General features: G+C 46.6%; 2 protein-coding genes across 9 annotated transcripts in view; one reads left to right on the top strand and one right to left on the bottom strand.

The window, feature by feature from the left end:
• The window catches only part of Alox5 (arachidonate 5-lipoxygenase), a 55125-nt gene extending 42827 nt beyond the window's left edge, over window positions 1–12298 (top strand). Inside the window, exons 9-15 of one of the 3 annotated variants that reach the window (XR_013112578.1) lie at window positions 73–159; window positions 730–908; window positions 1097–1218; window positions 1472–1572; window positions 2087–2257; window positions 11752–11899; window positions 12166–12298. Coding sequence is in view for 2 of the 3 variants with exons in the window: in XM_034511620.2 (XP_034367511.1) it covers window positions 73–159; window positions 730–908; window positions 1097–1218; window positions 1472–1572; window positions 2087–2257; window positions 3783–3962 (840 nt within the window). In the remaining variant the exon portion in view is untranslated. Of the gene's footprint in view, window positions 1–72; window positions 160–729; window positions 909–1096; window positions 1219–1471; window positions 1573–2086; window positions 2258–3782; window positions 7890–11751 lie in introns of those variants that run through there. The other 2 variants (XM_076940346.1, XM_034511620.2) reach the window with 2 other exon arrangements.
• Marchf8 (membrane associated ring-CH-type finger 8) overlaps window positions 5167–18940 on the bottom strand; it is an 84070-nt gene continuing 70296 nt past the window's right edge. For 5 of the 6 annotated variants that reach the window (XM_034511572.2, XM_076940347.1, XM_034511574.2 and 2 more), the window contains 5 exons: window positions 13305–13390; window positions 12245–13090; window positions 10864–11044; window positions 9026–9173; window positions 5167–8667 (listed from right to left, as the gene is read on the bottom strand). In XM_034511572.2, coding sequence (XP_034367463.1) covers window positions 8366–8667; window positions 9026–9173; window positions 10864–11044; window positions 12245–13090; window positions 13305–13390 — 1563 coding nt within the window. In that variant the 3' untranslated portion in view covers window positions 5167–8365. The remainder of the gene's footprint in view (window positions 8668–9025; window positions 9174–10863; window positions 11045–12244; window positions 13091–13304; window positions 13391–18940) is intronic. The other variant, XM_034511577.2, reaches the window with a different exon arrangement.

Here is an 18940-nt window from a genome sequence, read left to right as displayed (position 1 = left end):
GGGCTGGCCTGGGCTGGCCTGGGAGTGCTGAGTGAGGACCAAGATCCTCAGTGAGATTTCTCCTCCACCCAGCTGCTGGTAGCCCATGTGAGGTTCACCATTGCTATCAACACTAAGGCCCGGGAACAACTTATCTGCGAGTATGGCCTTTTTGACAAGGTGAGTGCCCTCTCTTCATGCGGAGCCTGGACAAGCTCTGCCTTGTGGCTCCACTCCTATCTGAGGTCTGGCCCTTCCACCAACACCACAGCCAGCTCTCTTCCCTGTGTGTCTCTGTCACCTTTTTATGTATCCTGTCCAGTTCCAGTGTCTGAGCCTCCTCCACACAAGCCACCTGTGACTTCTCCCACACTACCATATCCCTGTCACCCTGCCTGTGACCTTTAGGGCATTTGAACAGAACTGCCCAATAATTGCCTACCCAGGTCCTTTGATGTTCCCAGTTCTTCAAAGCTGATCAGATGCCCAAAGCTATGTTCTGTACAAAAGCCTGTTCTCTCTGTTGCAGCTATACAGTGTTCAGTGCATGTCACCCCGTCATGGGAGTGGGAGCATGGCCTGCTTAAAATTGAACAGTTCTCCCACTCCACCTCACAGGACACAGGCTGTCCTCTCTATGCCCAGCCACCCCACTGGCCTCCAAGTCCCTTACAGATGAATCTAGGAGGTCTGGATATAGACAGCTGTCAGGAAAAGCAACCAAGCTCAGGCTCTCTGCTCTCTCACCAGGCCAACGCCACCGGGGGTGGTGGGCACGTGCAGATGGTGCAGAGGGCTGTCCAGGACCTGACCTATTCCTCCCTGTGCTTCCCGGAGGCCATCAAGGCCCGGGGCATGGACAACACTGAGGACATCCCTTACTACTTCTATCGTGATGATGGACTGCTCGTCTGGGAGGCTATCCAGTCGTGAGTGTGGCCAGGTTCTGTGGGAAGGGGAAACCCTAAAGAAGAGAATGATGCGGCAAGCCTGCTCCTGGGTTGGCTGTTGATGGGGGGGGGGAGGGCGGAGGACATCCAGAGTCAGACATTAAGAACTGATAGGATTGGGAGAGGGACCTGCTGGACACCCACTCCTGCTAGCCCTCCTGAATCAGGTTCACAACTGAGGTGGTAAACATCTACTATGAGAATGACCAGGTGGTGGAGGAAGACCATGAATTGCAGGACTTCGTGACGGATGTTTACGTGTACGGCATGCGGGGCAAAAAGGCCTCAGGTAGGCTGCCACGATTCCCAGGGCATGTGTGCATCTCAAAGTCATGAGGAACAGAAGGCAGGTGACTCCGCCCCCAACGGTACCCAACCCCTGCTCCCAGGTACCCATCAGTCTGAGAGCTTCCCTCAGAGCAGCCAGCCTCCCTTTCTCTGAGCCTCTGAGCATCTTGTAAAGTGAGGTTAGGGAGCCAGGATAGAAGCAGAGGTGGGTGTACCTAACAGACATGAACTCATGGTCTGTGGCTCTGTTTTAGGTTTCCCCAAGTCCATCAAGAGCAGGGAGAAGTTGTCTGAGTACCTGACAGTGGTGATCTTTACGGCCTCTGCCCAGCATGCAGCTGTAAACTTTGGCCAGGTAGGTCTAGCTAGTCCTTTCTTGGGGGAGAACTGTCTTAGGTCCCTCCCAGTGGGAACCACCCCTAATTCTCCACCCCCAGTCCAGGTTCTTGCCCTACTGGCCTTCCCATCACCATGCAGCTTCTGAGCCTGGAACCAGCAGTAGCAGGCATGAATTCTGTATGCACGCCTGAGGCACCCACCTGGCTGGGCCAGTTGTATAGGCCCTGGAAAGAAGGGACAGGGTCTGGGGAGGGAGGCTTGGGAATCCTGGAAGAAAGGCAAGGTGGGTAGCAAAGGAGGGGAACAAAAGTGATATGGTGACATGTCAAAGGTGTAGCTTGGGAAACCAAGAGAGGGGAGGGCCAAGACAGGAGTGGTGGGGACATCAAAGAGGTGGGTGGTACCCACAGAGAGGGGTGGAGTCTGCTAAGCAGGTTCCCTAGGAACCAAGGAAATGGTAGGCATGTGGATCCGAGGTGGGCAGCTATTGGGCTTCTTGGGTACCCACGCTGTTGGTGTTGCTCTCACAGTATGACTGGTGCTCCTGGATCCCCAACGCTCCTCCAACTATGCGGGCCCCACCACCCACAGCCAAGGGTGTGGTCACCATCGAGCAGATCGTGGATACTCTACCAGACCGTGGCCGCTCATGTTGGCATCTAGGTGCAGTGTGGGCCTTGAGCCAGTTTCAAGAAAATGAGGTGAGACCAGGCATTGCTGGAAACAGTTTAGTTTCAACCCATTCTCCAGCCCACAGCTTTGGGGCTCTGGCTCAAGCTGGAAACCTGCAGCCAAGAATCCTGATTTCTAAGGTGGAGCTGCTAGAAGGTGGGGGGTGGGGTTACTCCACCCCAGGCCCTCAGGCCTGGACCTGAGCCGAGGGCAGGCTGGCAGTGGGAGGCATAGGCTCTGTTCCAAGTCACCAAAGGGGTGCGTGTGTGATATCACCCCATACTCCATACCCAGTTGTTGATAAATCTCTTCCATGTGGTTTCCTGACTTCCCACAGGGAGAATTAGAGCTTCCTGGTTCCATCTAGGTAAGCTTAGGTATGCTTCACAGCTATGCTACGTGAAGGTCTTGGTGGAATCAGCTCTTTGCAATGTCTCAGGACTGTTCCCACCAAAGTACCTTCAGCTTGTCCCAGACCTGCTAATGTGCTGGTTCAGTATGACCAGAGGAGCTGCTCCTAGCAGACAAAGGATGACATCCTGGTCAAAGGATGTCAAGTCTGACTTAACTTCCGAAAACTAAACCCCAGATCCCACTCCCCTTCCAGCCACTGAACACTTTGTAGACATTGGTGTAAGCACATTACCCTGCAGGATGCCCACCTTCTACCTCTCGATGGCCAGGACACCTGCCTGTCTCAAGCCTCAAAAGGAAGTTGAGAAAGACAATGGGCAGGTCGACAGGACCCTATGGCCACAGAACTTTCAGAGCTGGGACCCTCCAGGTTCCCCTGCACCTTTCCATGTCTTAAAAACCACCAGGCAACAAGAAAGCAACTTCCTTTAAAATCCACAGCCCTGAGCCATTCATAGGAAAAAGGAGGTGGCATTTGTATAATCTAAGTTTTTAAAAAATTGACAGAGTAACTTGCATATTTGAGATAAGTGTGTTGTTTGTATACATTGATGCTGTTCAGGTATAACCTCTGACCTATCACCCCAAACAAATCACTTTCCTGGTGTAACATTCAGAACCTTCTAGTTTAGAGATATACACTACAGCATTAACTACCCTGCCATGCTGTAGAACATTATTCAGGCCTCTTTTAAATACACTGATTTGCCTTTTTTCCCTCCTCTCTGTTAACTTCTTCGAGATGATGAGGCAGGACTTACTTTTTAAGATAGGGCTTCACTATGTAGCCCTGGCTGGCCTGGAACTCTGAGAGACCTGCTAGCGTCTGCCTCCCAAACGCCGAGATTAAAGATGGGTGTGTGCCAGTGCACCTGTTGAGACAGCAGTTCTTAGTATCCCATATATGGTATCTGCATCTCCTTCTTTCACCTAACACTGTGGCTTCCCGGGTCCATCTATGTCCCGAAGACGTAGTATTCCATCATATGCACAGATGCATCAGTCTTAGCGGGTAGCAAAGGCCAAAGGTGGTAGAGTTGAGTAGTTACCCCCCTCCACCTCCCAAAGGAAGCCTCTTAGGGTTGGACAAGGCCTACCAGTCTATAAGGCACCCACTATCTTTCCATGTCTGACTCTCAGCTGTTTTTGGGCATGTACCCAGAGGAGCATTTCACTGAGAAGCCAGTGAAGGAAGCCATGATCCGATTCCGCAAGAACCTGGAGGCCATCGTCAGCGTGATCGCCGAGCGTAATAAGCACAAAAAGCTCCCCTACTACTACCTGTCACCAGACAGGATTCCCAACAGTGTAGCCATCTAAGGCCTTGCCTCCCTGCCCCAGCAGTGCTCTGGGAGACCAGTGGCTTTATTAGCCAGATCCCAGCCTGCCTGGCAGGCTGCAGGTATATCTTCCAGCAGCTGGTGCCTCTTCTAAGCTAGCAGTGCTGCTTTTGGGGCCAGGTGGTCTGGTTGTAAACTAGGATGAGGAGACATCACACAGTTTCAGCACATGCTACTTCTTCCTGTCTTCACTGGACACAGTTCAGGGACCTCCCACCCAGAGCCAGGATGTGCAGCTGTGGCCCCCAAGCCCAGTTCAGTGCCTTTTCAATCAGTAGCAACAGTGCATCAGAATAAGTGACAGTTCTGGTTGGGTCGGGGGAACTTTATTCTATTTATGCTTCCTCCAATTGCTTGCATATAGTAGGTGCTTAGAGAAACTTCTTGAATTAAGAGTTTGTTTTAAAATAAAGTTCACTTAAAACAGGTGTCATTCCACATTCTGTGTTCCAGTTAAAACCCCTCCCCCCCCAAATTCACTGTTCTTTTTCAATCACCAATAAAAGAGCCGGTCTACTACCTCCCCCAACTCACAAGATCTTTGCCCCCACTCCACACCAGTGGCCCTTTCTAGTTTTGTAGACCTATAGGTATTCAAAATTAAACACACAAACCTAAAGATCTGAATTTATGCTACGATCCACATGAGTGAGACACGTAGCATGTGTCTGTGTCATTCACTTAATACAGCATTTCCACCCATTTATCTGCAGATTTTATAGTTTTTTGCAGCGGAACAAAATCCCATTATAGATAGGTACCACATCTTCATTATCCATTCACCAGCGAAAGGACATCTAGGCTGTTTCCTTGTCTCTGCTGTTGCCTTCATGAATAAATGGCCTTCCCCTAAAGAACAGAGCCCTGGAAGGACAGGGCACCCACCTCATCTATTCCAATGCCACAGGCTAGCAGAGGCATCAGTGTCTGCATACCCTCCTCTTCCTTCCAGCAGGGCATCTGGCTGATGCTTGATCTCTTATGGCGGGTTTGTAATGACTAAGTGAAGTAACTCAGACACTAAAACAAATATCGCATGGATCTTAGCATCAATTCAAATCCCCTTTTACTCCCAGCCATTTACTTCTGGACCCCCTTTCTCTATGGCCTCATTATTCTTTACTGATGTGTGGGCTAGAAAGGGTATCCTAGCTTCCCCACTGTAAAACACTCTCATCACAAAATTCCTTTGTAAAGAAAGGCTTTATTGCTACCTGTAGTCACCCCATGTATAGCACAAACAAATCCCCTGTACAGAGAATTATTCAAGCAGTAATACTGAGAAACAATGAACATACACAAAAAGATTAAAAAATTAGACATTTAGATTACTAGAAATTTTCCAAGAAAAATTTAAAATGTGAAGTGCTTTTTAGAAACTACACTACACACACCAGTGTAAATTTGGTTTTTATTAACAATCAACTTGAAACATTGCATCTAAATGTGCACCAGTTACACGCCTTCGTTACTCACTCCTGACACAGACAAGTGCCTTTATCTCCCTATGCTTTGGGCTTTCCTTGAGTTGCAGCTAGAAGCTGCATTATTTCAAACCAGATTTGAACAGGTAGTATTTCATATACCTGTGCATCTAACCACACCCACAAGATTACAGCTCTTCACCCTGCCCACACAGCCTTCTCTCTCCTGTCACTTAAGACACTACCCTAGGCCTTGAACTGTCCTATCCCCAACTGCCTGAGCCTGCACACCTGTGTCCACTTGGACCCAACCACAGGTTTGGAAACTACTAAGCCTACATGACTGAGGAGTGTACTGAAGCCGGAAAGGAGAGTCAGAGAGACTTATACTAGGAAGAGAATGTTTACATTTCCAGGAAACTCTTGTGATACACTTGAGCACAACCCCCAACTACTCACTTGTGGCAGCTAAAGTCAAAGCTAAAGTTGAATGGGTCTATGACATATGGGGTAAAGGCCAAGTTAGAGAGAGGGCTGCCAGTGACACCCTGAGACTACTTCCTTCTTCATTTGACCCACAAGCACAAGCCCTCCTGGCCCTGAGGCCTCATCTTAGATCTGCTTGGTCCAGCTACATGCCATCTTCCCACTACATCTAAGCTTCATGTGAGAAGCAATGTGGTAGACAGATAACTGCAAAATTCCTCAGAGGCCAAGGACTTGAGAGAGCCTGGGCAGACCCAGAGCTCTGCCAGACACTTCACAGCCATGCTTTGCCAGTCTCCTGCACTGAGTCACCGATGTGTAGTTGTTCACTAGATCAGAGAACCTTCGGGGAAAACAAGCAAGGGGTGGCTGCCAGGGGAAGAAGGATGAAGCACAGAGTTCATCAGAGAAGCCCGAGAAGAGATAGCATTAGGCCTTCCTGAAATGAAGAGAACAACATGAAAGTCATGGTTCCAAAGCCACCTTATCTATGTGGGAGTACAAGACCCCTGGGGCAGCTGTGCAGAGATAACCCCCATTGAGCTACACTCTCTTCTACAAAAGCCTCCATCTTCATGTGACTGCCCACCCACAGTTGGAGCATCATGTCACAGACAGATGGACAGGATCAGAGATTCAGCCGCAGCTGCTGCTGAAAGGAACAGTCAGGGCTTAGTGGGCAGTCTGTAGCTGCCTGGTGTCCTCACTGAGTGTGAGTAATTGCACTTTGGGGCACAGTGAGCACAGGGAGGCTCATGTGGTCTGGGAGAGAGAGGGCAGGCTGACCTAAGGGTGGGCCCATTAGATAGTGGCTGGAAGCCCTGGCAGAACAGCTCCACAACTGAACCCCATGACTCCAGAGAGAAGACAGGGGACAACAGGACAGAACTTGCTTCCACAAGCCTTCTAGCTTCCACCTGCCTCTGAAAACTAAACATAGGGCTTCTACTAGGAACTATGAAAGATTCATCTTCGGTTTGTCTCAGGCTCTGAAGAAGACAGGTGAAGCAGCCAAAGCTCAGGGAGATGGACAAGACCCTAGGCATTGCCCTGGCCACCTTAGGAGAATCTGAAGACCCTGTAGCCGACAACAGCCACTTGGAGAGTATACTTCTGTGGTTCCTCTTTGTCACACTGTAAGTTGACTATTGCCTGGCACTGTGACAATGGCCTTCAAGATAAAAAATGTTCAACAGACTTTTTAAAGGGGCAAAAGGCCATTTAGCAATAGTGATTTGGTTTTGTCTGTCTTGTGAAAAATAGTGCAGGAGGTAACCCCAAAGACAGAATAGATCACGTGTGGTGCTAAGGACCCTAATGATCCTGTCAAGTTGGTTAAGGCAGTAAGTGGGTATGGGCCCAGCCAGTGAGACAGTAGCTCATGCAGTCAGCTGACTGCTCATGCCAAGGCCTCATCCCAGCCCTCAACAGTGATTCCACAGAACTTTGTCAGCACAGTGGACAGCAGAGGTGGATCACAGGGGTGTCCCCAATGTGTGTCCACTCCACCTGGAGACATCTGTCAGTCAAAGGAGCATTTTGTAAATGCTCACCCTGATTCAGATCTATTAGATCTCAAAACCCATACATTTCAACGCTCACAATGTAGAAATGTATGGGTGGGATTGTGAAATAGGACTTTTCAGGAAACAGCTCAAAACTAGAGGAATTGCACCCTTAGCATCCATTAATTTCCATGAAGTTTCAGACCTTTCTGTCTTGCTTTAAGTCTCGAGTCTTTTCTGGACATGGAAGGACATCTACTACTCAGAATATATAAGGCAGAAATGGTTTCAGTTCAATTTTGATGCAAAGAGATAACAGGCAATAAAGAGAACAATTCTAAATGTGACACGCTTTTAAAAGTGTCACTCCCATTAGACACAGAAATTCCAAAATAAAAACTTTCATAAAGTGCTGTTTGCTCAGTGAGTCACACACCAGCAGACACAGGGCCCCAAGGCTTTATCTTTTATTTGCCCCAGAGCAAGGTGGCAGCATCAGCTGAGCGAGGCAGGGGTTGGTGTTTATAGGCACTACTCCCTTCCCAGCCCTAGCTCTTGTGAGAGGGAACCCTCCCCCACCAGCAGCCCTCGCTGTACCATGTTGCTCTGTCCTCTGGGGATCCTCCACCACCCATCTCCCCCATGCCATTCCGTCCTCTGCTTTAGCTTTTTACTTCCACAGTCTGCTCAAGACCAGGGACTGGAACTCAACCAGCTCCTTATCATGGATACATGGGGTCTCCCACCTTCCCAGACCACAGAGAAACCTGGCAGAATAGGACCCAGTGGTACCTGCCCCACAGGAATTCTAGGACATTCACACCATGGAGGGTTGAGAAAAAGAGAGGCCACTATAAATGGTCACCTGCCCAATCTATGCTATTAAACGACAGAAGGAAGGAACACAACTGGCAGTAAACAAATTCCTTCGGCTGTTGGTGGACATCAAGGACATGACACCCTCATGGTCAGACGTTAATAATTTCTGCTCCAGTGTCTTCAGGCTCTGTACAAGAAGAATTTGTGGTGGAATGACACATTCCATGTCCTTCTTTATTTTCAAGGGTGGGCTCTGTTAGTGCAGACTTTTCAAAAATATTCTTTTTACTTGTTTCTGGACAGTTCTGAACATAGATCACTCTATTATAAGCCTTGAGTCTTTTCCATAACTGTAGGTACACCTTGCACTGAACATACATAAAGAGAAGTCCTCCAGTGAAGCCGATGGCCACAACTACCAGCTTAGTCCAGAAAGGCCACTCTAGGATTCCTGCAGGGAGAGACTCAGTTAGCTCATCAGGAGGTCTCACGTCAGAAGGAAATAGGACAGAGCTTCTGAACTCCCACAACCGGTCTGTACATTTCTTACTCATCAAATCCTCCCTTCCCAAAAGGAGCATGAAGTGCTCTCAATGTAGTTTACCCTGCTCTCTCGGGAGTCTCAAATTTCATCTCATGTCATTGGCTTTGAAGACACAGAGAAATACCTAAAGGGATGCTTGGTGTCTCCTCCTCGGTATTTACCCTTTACAAAATCATAGGTGTTTATAGCCCGAGAGAAACAAAGCCTCAGAACCTTGGGCCCCAGGACCTGTGTACAGCACTCACCTCATGGCCCATGCACTCACCTGTCACCTGACCCTGCTTGATCTCCTCTGCTGTGCGGTCAATGAGCACATACAAAGACCAGACCACACAGGTGATAGCAATGACATGGAATGTCACTGAGCACATGATCTTCCTGCGCTCACTGGCGGTCATCTGCAACTTCTCCCACTGAAAGACAGCACAGAGACATGAGGCTCAGCCTCAAAGCAGAAAGAAAGAAAGAGAGAAAACAAAAGGAGGGAGTGAGCACTGCTCATGGCTATGATGAGCTTCCTTTCCATCCCTCTCCCAGGCCAGATCCATTTCCCCAAACACCCCAAACTACTTTAAGCCATTTGGCTTCAGTGAGGTAGCAGACACAGCCAACTTTCTGTGAAGAGAAGCTAAGACTGATAAGACCCCCCATGAGCTAGTCTCTTATTCCTGTAGTCAGACAAAGGGAGCATGTCAGCGGAGACCCAGCTGCGATGGTCAGGTCTGTGCTGACTGACACGAATGAGTGGAAGAAAAGAGATGACACCACAGCACACTAGGAATGGGCCGCATCTGCGCTGTGAAGGGGAAGGCAGGAGGCTCTCACTCTTAGGTCCTATGCTACTTTGGCAGCACCAGCTTGAAATCGATGCTTAAGAGTTCCTGGTACAAGCAGCTCTGCCAGAGCCATCCTTCTAGGAACTCATTAACTTGCTCTAAATACAATGGCCTAGTCACGTACTAGTTCCCAAATCAGAAGAAAAGACATAAAGTAGAGAGAAAGAAGAAAGTGTAAACATTTTGCATATCTTCTGCTAATGATGGGCACAGACTATCAGGCTAAGCGGTAAGCAGAGCTTCATTAATGATCTATACTATCCATGTGTTACAGGATTGTGTGATAGATTAGCACAGAGTAGGTCCAAGGAGACTGACCAGGCAAAGCATTTTCTTGAGCAGTTTGCACCTGCCTTCTCTAACACCCAACTGCTTTCTGTTGGGGTTTCAGAAGTAGCAAGAGTCCTGAGTCAGCACCTTGTGTCTTCTGTGCCTGGGTTCTCACTCTTTTCTATGACACCCATGGCTCAACCCTTTCACATTTCTGCAGTGCTCACAGTTACCACCTCAGTGGATACTTTTCTCCACAGGCAGCCTGGCCCCTTTAAAGCCTGTTCACTCTGCCTGCAAATTTCACACACTGGGGAGAAGCTCTCTCCAAGCCAAACCATCTATAATGCCCCTCCTACCATGAGATTATCCCACAAGGATCACATCTTTCTCTGGGTGATCCACTGCCAGGTAACAGCAGTTTATTGGCCCCACAATGTGTAAGTTACCTAGCAACTGATATATTAATGCTTTTGGCACAGTAGGAACCTGTTTTCTCCTTCCAAATATGATCTTTCGTGCTGGGCAGAGAAAGAGAAGTATGAAACTGACAAGTATGGATGGGAAGCCAGCGCCAAGAAGGCAGCAGTGACTTGGGGACCTCCTTATGCAGGAATCCTTTCAGCTAGTAAATACTTAGTACCGACATATACAAACAAACTGTGCTGACCTAGGCTGAGTGTTGAAGAGAGACACTCATCACTAAGTGCCCTAACAAGAGACACAAAACAGTTGACACATAAGAAGTTAAATGCTGAGCAAGATGCCACAGGATAGTTGGAAGAAGAAGGAGGAGGAGGAAGAGAAGGAGAAGGAGGAAAAAAAAATAGTCTCAGTGTAAAGGAAAGAGAAGCATCACGAATAAAGGTCAGACCTGAGACGGTACTATCAGAAATAAGGATCTACATACAGCATGAACTCCAGCCCTTGATTTCTAAAGCAGGGGACACAGCTGGCCAGGTATAGTCCACCGAGCACCCACCCCTTTCTCACGTACTTTCCTCAAAGGTTTCAGCTTGGTCTCCATGATGAACTCGTATTTGCAGAGTTCACAGCAGCGTGTGTCAGAACTCTTGATCCACTGCTGCAGGCAAGACTGATGCACAAAATGGAGGCTCCCTGTACAGTGACAGGGGGTGATCAGAGGGCTCTCATCATCTCCTTCACAGTGGCAGATCCTGTGGTGGAAGGAAAATTAATCAGTGAAGGAAGGGCCTCTAAGAGGGAGGATGACGCTGTACCAGAAGGGCCAATTCCTCCACAAACCAAAGTTCAGAAATGAAAACCGTAAAAGTGACTGTCAGCACAGAGACACACAAGCACAAATGAGAATAATCACGATTAGCTGAATGTCAGCTTACCACAGCAGCAACGTCAGGATGGCAGTTGGCAACGGAAAGGGAAGAACGATACAAAAAATGACAAGATCGGCATTTTTAGGGAAGACTTCAAACTTTCAAAGATAAAATTTAGGCAATAATAGTGACACCTTCCAGAACATAAGACATTAGAGGGAAATTATCTATGTAAACCAAAACAAGCTCTCACCTCCAAAACACTACAATGGCTTAAAGGCTTGCTCACTAGTGAAATCACACCCTCCCACCCTCTCTTGGAGATTGAACAGAGACCAAGGACTTTGTCTGCACTTAAAACTCAACATGGTTCTGCAACTTCATCTCTTTTGGGGATTCTCAGAGCACTGAGTGAGAATTATTAAGGCAGTCATTATTCCCAAGGAACCATCTTGGATTCAACCACTAACCTCCATGGACTTAGGCCTTTGAGAACAGAGATGTTTTCCAACATCTGGGCAACAGGTAGAACAGCTGTTCTGAAGAGGGCCTGACCCAGCCTGGCTAGAGTGTTGGGTTACTTGTTTCAGGAACAGGTTCTCTGACCCAACAGTAAGAAATGTAACAGCTGACACTGAGAAGGGACACTGAAGGAGGCATAGCACTGGGGACAGTACGGATGCCATACAGGGAGAGAAAGTTGGAAAGAAGAGTTTGGACTTGGATGACACCCCTAAGGTAAGAGGGAGGTAAGGAGTGAAGGAAGGGTGTGGGTGGGCCACTGGAGACCAGCCCCTCCCACACTCACAGGGGCAAGCTAGAAAGATGGAGGTACTATTTTTCCCCACATATTTAGCCTGCTTATTCTGCTGAAGGGAGTCAGCATGTCCTTTAATATGTGTAGTTTCTGAATGTTATGAAATTAGCTTCCAGTGGTGTCACTGTATGGAAAACATACTTTGCTCTATAGCTGGCAACAGATGTCTTTGTACTTCATCTTCCAGAAACTTCACATATTAAATCAAAGTAAGGCTATGAAGGTATTAGCAGGAACAGCCAGATGGTGGTTCCTGGCAAACCAACCTGCAGGCATCCCCTGAAGTGGACACAGGAGAGATGGGAATGCATTGTTCAGAGAGCGGAGAAGGACAATCCAGGTCGCTGTCCTTCTCTACTGAGCAGAGGGGTGCACGCAGGACCCTGTTCTTCAATTTGGCAGATGATGTATCCTCAAAGACGTCGTCATCTCCCATTTCATCAGAACAACAGTCCACACTCCCTGCCAGCCAGCTGGAGGACTGGGCAGCATGCAGACGGCTGGCATGGCTCTCCAGCTCATGGAACCTATGCAGGCTGCTGGCACTTGAGCCACGAGAGAGTGAGAACAGGTACCGGAGTAGTCGTTGGCTTCTCAACCTGGCTTCGCCATCAGCTTTCTCCTCCAAAAGTGGGATGCGCACGCTTCCCTTGCCAGCTTCCCTCTTTGAGACAGCTGAAGGGTTGGTGGAAAGGGATATGGTAGGAGAGTGTTTGGAATGGCTGAGGGGAGGGCAGGGCTCTGATCTTTTTTCTTTATGATGGAGCCTGTTCTTTTTGAGAGATGAACCTTGAGGAAGCACCAATTTCCCTTCAGAACAAGTTCTTTCCATATAGTCAAAGCTTTCCAAAGTATCCTGGGTCTTCTCACCCACATCACTTAGTGACTTTGAGAATCTGAGTGCTCTTCTGGCCTTAGTATTTTTAGCAGGTGTCAAGACTTGGTCCCAGTCTGAACCAAAGGGATTTTTCTTTGATGCCTGTAATGTGTCTTTACAGATAACTGTCACAGTGAGCCCTTGTGTCAGAGAACTCTGGCATGGAGGAGCTTTCAAGACAACAGCAGACTGCACGGGACTGTAGTGACAACACTCAGAAAACACTGCACTGGAACTGCATGCAGAACAGTGGAATAAAGCACAGAAAGGAAAAACAAGTTTAAAGAGAGCAGACATCAAAGTGGGAAAATGAGACTGTATTGTGACTTGGCAAGCAAACAGCACATCAAACCAGGCTGTTTAGACCGAAGGTGGAACGATCAAGCAAATGGAAAACTGAGAATTCTGGGCCACCGCAGGCCACAGGAGCATGTGAAGCAGAGTATTACCTGCAGATGTCCTGGTTGGATGGTGTGACAGAAGTTCGAGAGAAGGCAGACACTGGAGCTGTCGTGGATGGAGGACTACTCCCAGCCTGTAATGACACACCTTCAGTCAGTGTTGATGAAGAAGCCAAGAAACCCAGACACACTGTCTCCTTGTGAATGGCAAAGGGTAGAAAATCAGATAACGTGTGTTATTTTCCAGTGCTTTGAGAGGAATATGTATTAGGTTTTTGTTGTGTTTTGTTCAGCTCGTCTGAAACTCACTATGTACACCAGGCTGCCCTGAACTCACAGAGATCAGCCTGCCTCTGCCTTTGCCTCTGCCTCATGAGGGCTGGGATTAAAGGTGTACACCACTATGCCTGGCTGGAATAATTATTAGATTCCTACAAGTCCAGGCAAAGCAATTCTTGAATTTTCTTACTTGTGGAAAAAAATATACCTAAGAGCTACTATGAGACCACAGAATATCACTTTCGAGCTCTGAAGATTCTGCAGCCTTTTCCCCTTTTAAGCATATAAACTTAATTACTTCATCTACAAGTCAGGAAACTAAGTCCAATAAAGCACTCTACCAGTGTGAAAGAAAGCATGCAAGGTGTCTTGTCTTCACCTGGTGAGGGTGGGTGGTGAGGAGGGTTCCTGAGATAACCCTCCTCAAGGCTGGCAAGTGGTTCTCTACCTGACGACTTCATACATAGAACCCACGTGCTAGGCCTCAAAACCTTACTGCCCTGTATCAACAAGCCTGTGGTGTGGCTAAACAGAAGATGGCACAAAAGATGCTTGCCAAGAAGTCTAATCTTGGAATTGTGAATTAAGGGACATACTCAATAAATTTAAACTTAAAAGAGCTAATAGGACACAACAGGGCCTATGGCAGTGGTGAACAAGCCAGAAGGAGGGGAAAGATGTAGACAGGATTTATCACAGTGAGAAGTGGATGGAAGAAGAGCTGAGAAGGATGTAAAACCTCTGTGACCCCTGGGTTTAGCAACACTCTCTAGCCTTCAGGGCCCTGGCACCTCCACACACCTTTGCTTTATCAACAATGACAACACAGGCTAGGTGTGGAAACTTTGAGGTTTGTACGAATCCCAGAGGACACTACCCAAGACCTAGATGGCACAGGCCAGTTACTCTTCCACATGGCCTTGTGAGCTGGAGCTGATGAGATGGGTGAGGCTGCTGCTGGTGTAACACAATGTACTGTTTTACAGCACTGCCTTTATTCACAGTATCTCTTTTAGTGTCTTCCCATATAGCTTGGCCCTCAAACTCATGGTCCTCTTGCTTCAGCCTCCCAAATGCTGGGATTACAGTTCATGCTACCCTGCCTGGCTTATAGCAGGAGAATGCACTCTAAACTACTGGTAACTATAGTAAGCAGACCAGTAACAGAACTGTCTATAGTTGTACCTGGTTTATGAACTGTCCTTCTGTGGAACTAGCAACACAGAGGATCTGTACCAGCATCAAAACAAACACATGAGCAATGGAGCTGTACCATGCGTTCAGAAAGCCACAATATTACTGGAGGAACTTTCCAGCTGCACTGTGATCTTATGGAACCACTGCCGTAACTATTCCGTCCACTGCTGCCTTAAACATCATTGTGTGGCACACAACTATGCTTCCTTAAGCATTCCTAAGCACACCCATGCTTCCTTAGAACAAGGAGCCTGAGTGACGATCTGCTCCATGGAACTCAAGAAGCTGCAGGAAACAGAATCATGTCCCTTGAGTAAGTTCCTGTCACAGTTTAACCTTACCTAGACTTGCCCTATGATTCCAGAGAGCTCCACACTGGCCCACAATTCTCACTTTCTAAGTGTACCCTAGGAGGATACTCTTATCTCAGCACTCTCTACCAATGGGACATCAGAATCAAACACAACACTGCCATACACTGCCCAAAAACTGCTCTCTGTCCTGCATTTTCAATGTCCAAGCATACTAGCCTAAAAAGAAGTAATATAACACAAAATTAAACATCTCTAATCCAACTTAATCTCAAGAAATTTGATCCAGAAGCTACATGTTAATATGACATATGTATACAGTGAAGTGGCTGGTATTACTCAGTCAGCACACCTGAGCCATCAGTTCATCTGTACAGTCTATACTGTCTACCGATCCTGTGGTGGAGGAAAAACTCGTCATGTGGGAAGAGAACCTCAACTGAGAAAAGGCTTTTACCAGACTGACCTGTAGACAAGTCTGTGGAGGAATTTTCTTGATTAATGAGTGAGAGATAAGGGTCCAGACCACTGTGGGCAGTGTCACCAGTGGGCAAGGTAGCCCCAGGTTATAATAAAGTAGGCTGAGCAAGCCATGGGGAGCAAGCCAGTAAGCAATGTTCTTCCACGGGCCTGCTTGAGTTCCTATCTCCAGGTTCCTCCCTCTCTTGAATTCTTGCCTTGGCTTCCCTTTGTGAAACTGTATGTAAACTGAAAGATGAGGAAAACACTTTTCTCCCCCAAGTTGCATGGTTATAGACTCTCAGAGCAATAGGAAGCAAACTAAGACAGAAATTGGTACCAGGATCACAGGGTATTACTTTAACAGATCTGACCATGTTTAGGAGAGGATTGTGAAAATGTTTGGAACTTTGGGGTAGAAAAGCCATTAAGTACTCCTAAGTTAATGAGCTAGAAGAATGCTGAGATCAGTTCAGAAGATGGTTCATTGTATACTTTGAGTTGAGAATCTGTGTTTTCTGGTCAGCCATGACTGAAGAATAAGCTGTAATCCACAAGAGACCAGAACTACTGAAGTAAAACTTTTGCTTTACTGGGACAATTAATGCTGGAGCTAAAAAAACAATCATCAACAATTAAAAGAGACCAGCATCATTAAAGTGAAAGCTTTGGGGAAGCATTCCCTCATGATAAGCACTAGAGTTGGAGTCCAGAGATGGACAAGGCTGAAGCTCAAACCAGTAGCTGAACTTTATATAAGAATCTCCTAGATGGTACAGGTTTTGATGGCGTGAAAGCTACAGAGTTGAAGGGGTCAACCCTAGACAACAGCCGAGGCTGGGCATTGTGTAAATTCAGGAGAGGCCACTGATGAAAGTACAGTCTCAGTTACAGAGGAAACCCCAGGATTAAAGGAGGCATGGAGGAAATCTATGGCACCATGTGGCATGGTCAAGGTCCAGAGAGAGGCCACAAGGCCTTTAGTGTAGATGCAGCCTGTAGAGACCACAGCGTATTGGAAATGCCAGAACTATGGGATGACTAACAAGGACAGCAGCAGGCATGGAATGTAGCTAGCATGAGCCTGTAAAACAAGCTGTAAATGTTGATGGTGGCAGAGCCAGAGAAGTGGAGCAGCACAAAGCCCTTCGGAGCCAAAAAGATGGTGAGTTCTAGATTTCAGACATTGGGCTACTTAAACATTTGTACTTGGGTTTTGTTTCAATGGGTATGTTAAATAGACTTTGGATATTTTAAAGGGACTGAACTTCTAATGTGTTTGCATTTTTAAACACAAGGGGACTTTTAAAATTATGCACTATGCTTTATTAGTTCAATAGTAACATGGTATCTTGAGGATAAAAAAGAAAGAAAAGGTTATGGTTTAGTACTGATGTGTTTTTATGTCAAATTAAGAAGGGATCAATTGCACTGGTTAGTACAATTTTTGTCATTTTGACACAAGCTGGAGTTATCTGAGAAGAAGGAATGACAATGGAGAAAAGGCCTCTATCAGACTGGCTGGTAAGCAAGTCTATAAGGGCATTGTCTTGATTAATAAGTGATACAGAAGGGCTCAGACCACTGTAAGAAGAGCCATCCCTGGGCAAGCAGTCCTAGGCTATATAAGAAAGCAGGCTGAGCAATTCTTGAGAGAGCAAGCCAGTAAAAATGTTCCTCCACAATTCTGCTTGAGTTCCTGCCTCCAGGTTTCTGCCTGTGTGAGAAGTCCAGGCTTCCCTTATAAGGGACAATAAACTGTAAGAGGAGGTAAACCTTTTCCACCCCCAAGTTGTTTTGGGTTATGGTCTTTTTCACGGCAACATGAAATAAACTAAGGAGGGAATATTCTTTAAACACATTACTAGAAAGCGTTCTCAAGAATCTAAAGTTTGGTCTACTTGGATATATGGCAACAACAATCCCAGAATAGCCTCTGCCACTTCTCAGGACTTTTCCTGAAATGCAGTGAGAGAGTCTCAGGACATGCATATCCCTTCACCTCTCCACCTCATGTCTCACAGGCCTATTGACATACATCATCCTTCTCTTTTTCCAGCATCTTCAATCTATAGCAGCCACCAGAGGCCCCATCCATTCATTGTGTGTTCTTCCTATCCTGAGTTAAGCACACAAGGTCTCTGGCACCAAAGCTTTACTGTCAATCACACAGGGAGGCAGTATGAGACCTATCTTTAAAATGTCCAAACTCCAGCAAACTCTGGTATTCTCTGCTCTCTAATTTCCAAACCATTTTGAGTCTGAAAACTTTCATGATCCAGCTCTGTTTAGCTGCCTCAGGAAAAGCCGAAAATACATCATGAAGGCACAGTACATAAGAGAGAAATAAGTCATCATCTAACCCCCTCTCCCCACTGCCATGAAAACTTGGCAGAACATCCATGTGTATTCACACCCTATTAACCACCTTGTCTGTGCTGTGGGTCAAACTCAGTTGCTAGGTGGCACTGAGGTATGGAAGAACCCACACACACACATCCAAAGGGCAGAAAACAGAGGAATTACCTAGTCAGTTCCCCCTGTTGTCTTAGAAAGACAGAATCCTCATGGAACCAAATTTATTTTTCCATATTATGAAAGGAAGGTAACCCATGTGGAGGAAGATGAGGTCTGATCTGTACCCAACCAGGACCAGTGTCCTAGGAAGAGGTAGGTTTCATATAGGAAGCTGAAGTTAAAAGAAAATGTCTGTTACTATCCTCTCAACTTCAAGTAATGTATGTCAAAAGGGTTTAATGGGGGAAAGACTATATCTATGCATATACAGAGTGAGGGCATGTGGCAAAGCTGGGAGGTAGATGGATAGAGCCTGACAGCAGACAAAGCCTCAGCCATGGTGGAAACAACAGACTGTTGAGACAGACACTATGAGACCTGTCCATTTCCAACATAGTCTATCTCAGGTGCATCACAGAGAACTCACCAAGTGCTGTGCATATGTGGCAGCAGACACCAAGAACAGCAAGACAAGATAGGGAAAGCATGAAAGTAAAGCTCAAAGCCATGTTTTAGTTAGGAAACAAGAATGGTCCTCTATTAATGGATCTTTCTGATTTCATCTTCATCAATCTCATAAAATATTAAGAGATATTCTCAGCAGGTGACACCCAAGCCAACCAACTTCCAAATGCCAAAGACAAGTGTTTGATATGTATGTTCTTGTTAGATCAGAAAATTTAAAGAAAAAATTAAAACCTACTTACAGTTATTATACATAAATGACTTCAACAAATGTCTATTCCTCCAATAAAAACAAGAAAACCCAGAAAGATGTGAACACGTGTTTGAAAATTGAAGACCAATCTATATACACATCATTTATCAAAATATTTTTAAAGAGACTAACTTTTTGTTGGCATCAAGTTCAGTAAAATCTACCATTTCTCTTACAGGGATCCAGAAGACTAGTATGACCAC

The sequence above is a fragment of the Arvicanthis niloticus genome, chromosome 9, assembly GCF_011762505.2.
Source record: "Arvicanthis niloticus isolate mArvNil1 chromosome 9, mArvNil1.pat.X, whole genome shotgun sequence".
Classification (NCBI taxonomy): domain Eukaryota; kingdom Metazoa; phylum Chordata; class Mammalia; order Rodentia; family Muridae; genus Arvicanthis; species Arvicanthis niloticus.
Note: the sequence above shows the minus strand (reverse complement) of the source record. Positions and strands in the feature narration are given on the sequence as shown.